General features: G+C 46.2%; 1 protein-coding gene across 1 annotated transcript; it reads left to right on the top strand.

Annotated features, from left to right (window-relative positions):
- Window positions 1–532: 532 nt before the first annotated feature.
- LOC311248678 (actin-binding LIM protein 3-like) lies at window positions 533–5733 on the top strand (the record flags this gene model as incomplete). Its single annotated transcript, XM_084339523.1, is given in 5 exon segments — window positions 533–671; window positions 2038–2061; window positions 2064–2163; window positions 4953–5046; window positions 5646–5733. Coding segments are annotated over 5 exon segments (445 nt in total), but the record flags the coding sequence as incomplete, so codon positions are not given.
- Window positions 5734–5967: the final 234 nt, after the last annotated feature.

Genomic DNA, 5967 nt, shown 5'->3' with positions numbered 1-5967 from the left:
CACCCAGCACCTATAAACACCCTCAACGACTACACACCCACCCAGCACCTATAAACACCCTCAACGACTACACACCACCCAGCCACCTATAAACACCCTCAACGACTACACCCACCCAGCACCTATAACACCCTCAACGACTACACACACCCAGCACCTATAAACACCCTCAACGACTACACACCACCCAGCACCTATAAACACCCTCAACGACTACACACCACCCAGCACCTATAAACACCCTCAACGACTACACACCACCCAGCACCTATAAACACCCTCAACGACTACACACCACCCAGCACCTATAAACACCCTCAACGACTACACACCACCCAGCACCTATAAACACCCTCACGACTACACACCACCCAGCACCTATAAACACCCTCAACGACTACACACCACCCAGCACCTATAAAGCACTAGCACACTTGTTTGCTTTTACGTGCAGTAAAAAGTAGGACATCTGTTTACATTGTCTGTGTGTGTGCGTGTGCATATGAATGTGCATGTGCGTGTGTGATCCTTCATGTTCCATGATGTGTGTCTTTTCAGGAGCCCGTTCCCAATCGGAGACAGGGTGACCTTCTGTGGGAAGAAGTGTGTGTGTCAGCGGTGTTCACACACTCTGGCCAGCGACAAGCCCGTCAAGGTCCATGGACCGAGCTGTAAGACACACACGCACACACACACACACACACACACACACACACACGCGCGCACACCACACACACACACACACACACACACACACACACACACACACACACACACACACACACACACACACACACACACACACACACACACTCTGTATTCATTCATCATCTCTCAGGTTATGAACTTACACAGCCACCATTGATAATGTCATTGTGTGAATTATGAGTATTCGCCCCCTCGACCCCCCCCCCCCCCCAAAAGGAATCTATAGTACTGGGTCACAAATGATTGCCTTTAACAAAATGACAACATGGGTTTGTGTAATGCTTAATACATTCAGGATACTTTACTGCAAAGGAGGAGCGGGGGGGGGGGGGTCCTTTAATACATGCTGTAGAGGAGCTGATATGACTGATATGAACACCTTCTGTTCACCTGCTGGCCACTGCTGAACATAACACACACACACATACACACACACACACACACACACACACACACACACACACACACACACACACACACACACACACACACACACACACACACACACACACACACACACACACACACACACGAGATGCTCTCATGCTTCAGGCAGGCTGTCTGGCAGAGGCGATGTGACCTAGTACTTGGTAACACTACTTAAAAGTAAATGTTTGCCTTCTAATAATAATAATAATAATAATTTAGGACCTGCTCCGAGGTCACCATTTGGCACACATGCGAACCATGCATACAATGCGTATCTGCGATTAACCCATCCCGTCGTCCTTCCCCCCCAAGGCAGCCGGGAGCAGACAGGCGCCACGTGAGCCGCGCCAGGGGACCAATCCAAGTGCTCCTGTCCGTCTTCGTCAAGGACGCCACAGCGTTAGCGATCTTGTTGTTGTGCATGTTTTTCCATTGGGTTTATCTTATCGGGGGGGAACCCTTGCGAGCACGGGAGAACATGCAAACTCCACACAGAAAGGCCTGGGAGATACCCCACCTGGGTAACTGGCATCATGGAAACCTGGTCCCCAAGCGGGATTCGAACCCTGGACCTTCTTGCTGTGAGGCGACAGTGTTAACCACTACACCACCGTGCCGCTTGTACGCTTCTTTCCCTCTGTCTCCTTCCACCCCTCCCATACATCTCTCTCTCTTCTCTTCTCTTCTCTTCTCTTCTCTTCCTCCTTCTCTTCTCTTCTCTTCTCTCTTCTCTTCTCTTCCTCTTCTCTTCTCTTCTCTTCTCTTCTCTCTCTCTCTCTCTCTCTCTCTCTCTCTCTCTCTCTCTCTCTCTCTCTCTCTCTCTCTCTCTTCTCTCTCTCTCTCTCTCTCTCCCTCTCTCCCTCTCTCCCTCTCTCTCTCTCCCTCTCTCTCTCTCTCCAGACTGTTCAGGTTGTGGAGAGGAGATCACACAGGCCAGTCTCTCTTGGCTCTGGAGAGACAGTGGCACGTCAGCTGTTTCAAGTGCCACACCTGCGCCGCCCTTCTCACCGGGGAGTACATCAGCAAGTAGGTGGAACCTCACTGTTCACTGTGGAACCTCACCTGTTCACTGTGGAACCTCACCTGTTCACTGCGGAACCTCACCTGTTCACTGAGGAACCTCACCTGTTCACTGTGGAACCTCACCTGTTCACTGTGGAACCTCACCTGTTCACTGTGGAACCTCACCTGTTCACTGTGGAACCTCACCTGTTCACTGTTGGTTTGTGGTTCTCTTTAGTTATTTGTAGTTTCCGTGTCCTATCTGGTCTAATCTGTTCAGATCTGTTAAAGGATCGTCGGGCCACTCCCATTAGTACCATCGAGAGAAGTTCTGATATCTTGATGGGGACTAACACGACCTCTTTGAATGAGGAGTCGTCCGTATCTAAGAATCGGTCACACATATCAGTACACAGTACATATCATCGTTTTTCTTTCATATTTGAAGTTGCTGGTAAATAACATGGTTAATAACAATTTTCTGATGTCATTTTTTTCTTCTCTAGAATAGCTTCTATGCATGTGCCATCCAGTGGTTACCATGGCAACCACTCACTCACACTGTTCCAAGCCTTCTGGCAGAGATCGTGATTCATTTAAAATATCTTTACAACTCACATTGTTGCCAGATTTCCCCATTCAAAACCACCACAGTCTCCGTCTCCTCATTATATAGAGACTGTCTCTGGTATTGTTTCTTTACTGAGATAGTTGGAAGGCTGGGGGGGAGACAGTAGGGCAGACACAAGAGAGAAGGTTCTTTACTGAGATAGTTGGAAGGCTGAGGGGGAGACAGTAGGGCAGACACAAGAGAGAAGGTTCTTTATTGAGATATTTGGAAGGCTGAGGGGGAGACAGAGTAGGGCAGACACAAGAGAGAAGGTTCTTTATTGAGATATTTGGAAGGCTGAGGGGAGACAGTAGGGCAGACACAAGAGAGAAGGTTCTTTATTGAGATATTTGGAAGGCTGAGGGGGAGACAGAGTAGGGCAGACACAAGAGAGAAGGATCTCTATTGAGATATTTGGAAGGCTGAGAGGGAGACAGAGTAGGGCAGATACAAGAGAGAAGGTTCTTTATTGAGATAGTTGGAAGGCTGAGAGGGAGACAGAGTAGGGCAGACACAAGAGAGAAGGTTCTTTATTGAGATATTTGGAAGGCTGAGGGGGAGACAGTAGGGCAGACACAAGAGAGAAGGTTCTTTATTGAGATATTTGGAAGGCTGAGAGGGAGACAGAGTAGGGAAGACACAAGAGAGAAGGTTCTTTATTGAGATATTTGGAAGGCTGATGGGGAGACAGAGTAGGGCAGACACAAGAGAGAAGGATCTTTATTGAGATATTTGGAAGGCTGAGGGGGAGACAGAGTAGGGAAGACACAAGAGAGAAGGATCTCTATTGAGATATTTGGAAGGCTGAGGGGGAGACAGAGTAGGGAAGACACAAGAGAGAAGGTTCTTTATTGAGATATTTGGAAGGCTGAGGGGGAGACAGAGTAGGGCAGACACAGGTCCTGGCAGGATTCAATCCTAGGCCAACTGACAAGATGGTAGTTAGGCTACATGTGGTTATATAGAAACACAAACAATCTGAGTGAAAAAAAAAAATCCAATAAATCTAAACACAAACAAAGCCAGTATAGTCAGGCGACTGTAGCATAACTGTGCTGTTACAGTTACTGTTTGCGCCTTTATATTTCCAGGCTGTTTTTCTGTGTGTCAGGGATGGAATGTCTATATTATTTACTGGCTGTTTGTCTGTGTCATTGATGTAGTTTCAAGTTTCAACTTTCAACTTTCTTATTAGTTGTCATACAGAAGTATCAGAATACTTTTATATAAAATGCTTCTTTCTGTTTTGCTCCAGAGATTGTGCTAGATAAAAATAGATAAGTATAAAATAAGTATAGTAAGTATAAAATAGAAGTCAAGTACGTAGACAAAAGTGTTCAATATATACATACTAGGGATGTCCGATATTATCGGCCGACCGATATTATCGGCCGATATCGGCATTAAAATGTGATATCGGAAAATATCGGTATCGGTTTTAAAAAAAAATGTTTTAATTTATTTATTAAATTTTTTTTGCATTTCTATAACCTTTATTTACCCAGGCAAGCAAGTAAGAACAAATTCTGATTTTATTTATTGTCAAAAGTATGCATAATGTTGTGTTAATTCCACAACAAGAGATATGTAATGTTAATTACCTGAAATTATTCCATTTTTTGGGGGGGGAAACCCTGCATATATCGGTATCGGTTGATATCGGTATCGGAAATTAAGAGTTGGACAATATCGGTATATCGGTATCGGTAAAAAAGCCAATATCGAGCATCCCTAATACTGTATATACAATGTCGTTATATCTACTGGCTGTTTGTCTGTTCAGGGATGTAGTGTCGTTATATTTACTGGCTGTTTGTCTGTTCAGGGATGGAGTGTCGTTATATTTACTGGCTGTTTGTCTGTTCAGGGATGTAGTGTCGTTATATTTACTGGCTGTTTGTCTGTTCAGGGATGTAGTGCCGTTATATTTACTGGCTGTTTGTCTGTTCAGGGATGGAGTGTCGTTATATCTACTGGCTGTTTGTCTGTTCAGGGATGTAGTGTCGTTATATCTACTGGCTGTTTGTCTGTTCAGGGATGTAGTGTCGTTATATCTACTGGCTGTTTGTCTGTTCAGGGATGTAGTGTCGTTATATCTACTGGCTGTTTGTCTGTTCAGGGATGTAGTGTCGTTATATCTACTGGCTGTTTGTCTGTTCAGGGACGGAGTGTCGTTATATCTACTGGCTGTTTGTCTGTTCAGGGATGGAGTGCCCTACTGTGAGGCTGACTACCACGCTCAGTTTGGGATCAGGTGTGAGACCTGCAGCAGGTACATCAGTGGCAGAGTACTGGAGGTGAGTGTGTGTGTGTGTGTGTATGTGTGTGTGTGTGTGTGTGTGTGTGTGTGTGTGTGTGTGTGTGTGTGTGTGTGTGTGTGTGTGTGTGTGTGTGTGTGTGTGTGTGTGTGTGTGTGTGTGTGTGTGTGTGTGTGTGTGTGTGTGTGTGTGTGTGTGTGTGTGTGTGTGTGTGTGTGTGTGTGTGTGTGTGTGTGTGTGCGCGCGTGCGTGTGCGTGTGGATGAAATGTGTAAATAAACTTGCCTTGCCTTATATCACAGTCCAAAATATTCTCTCTCTCTATCCATCTCTCTCCATCTCTATTTCTCTCTCTATCTCTCTCTCTCTGTCTCTCTGTCTCTCTCTCCATCTCTCTCTCTCACTCTATATTCTTCTCTCCTGTCTTCCTCCTTACCACCTCGCCCCTACCTCTCTCTGTCTCTCTCCCTCTCTATATCCATCTCTCTCCATCTCTCTCTCTCTCTCTCTCTCTCTCTCTCTCTCTCTCTCTCTCTCTCTCTCTCTCTCTCTCTCTCTCTCTCTCTCTCTCTCTCTCTCTCTCTGTCCCTCTCTCCTGTCTTCCTCCGTACCCCCTTGCCCCCTATCTCTCTCTGTCAGGCTGGAGGAAAACACTACCACCCCAGCTGTGCCCGGTGTGCCCGCTGTAAAAAGATGTTCCTGGAAGGAGAGGAAATGTACTTAACAGGTCAGGAGAGGAGGAGCATGTACACACACACACACACACACACACACACACACACACACACACACACACACACACACACACACACACACACACACACACACACACACACACACACACACACACACACACACACACACACACGCATGCACACATACACACACACACACACACACACGCATGCATGCATGCACACACACATGCGCTCACATGTGACATTATGCTCATTATGCGTTG

Source organism: Notolepis coatsorum (assembly GCF_963971535.1).
Source record: "Notolepis coatsorum genome assembly, contig: SCAFFOLD_4243, whole genome shotgun sequence".
NCBI lineage: Eukaryota > Metazoa > Chordata > Actinopteri > Aulopiformes > Paralepididae > Notolepis > Notolepis coatsorum.
This window is presented reverse-complemented; position numbering and strand designations above follow the sequence as displayed.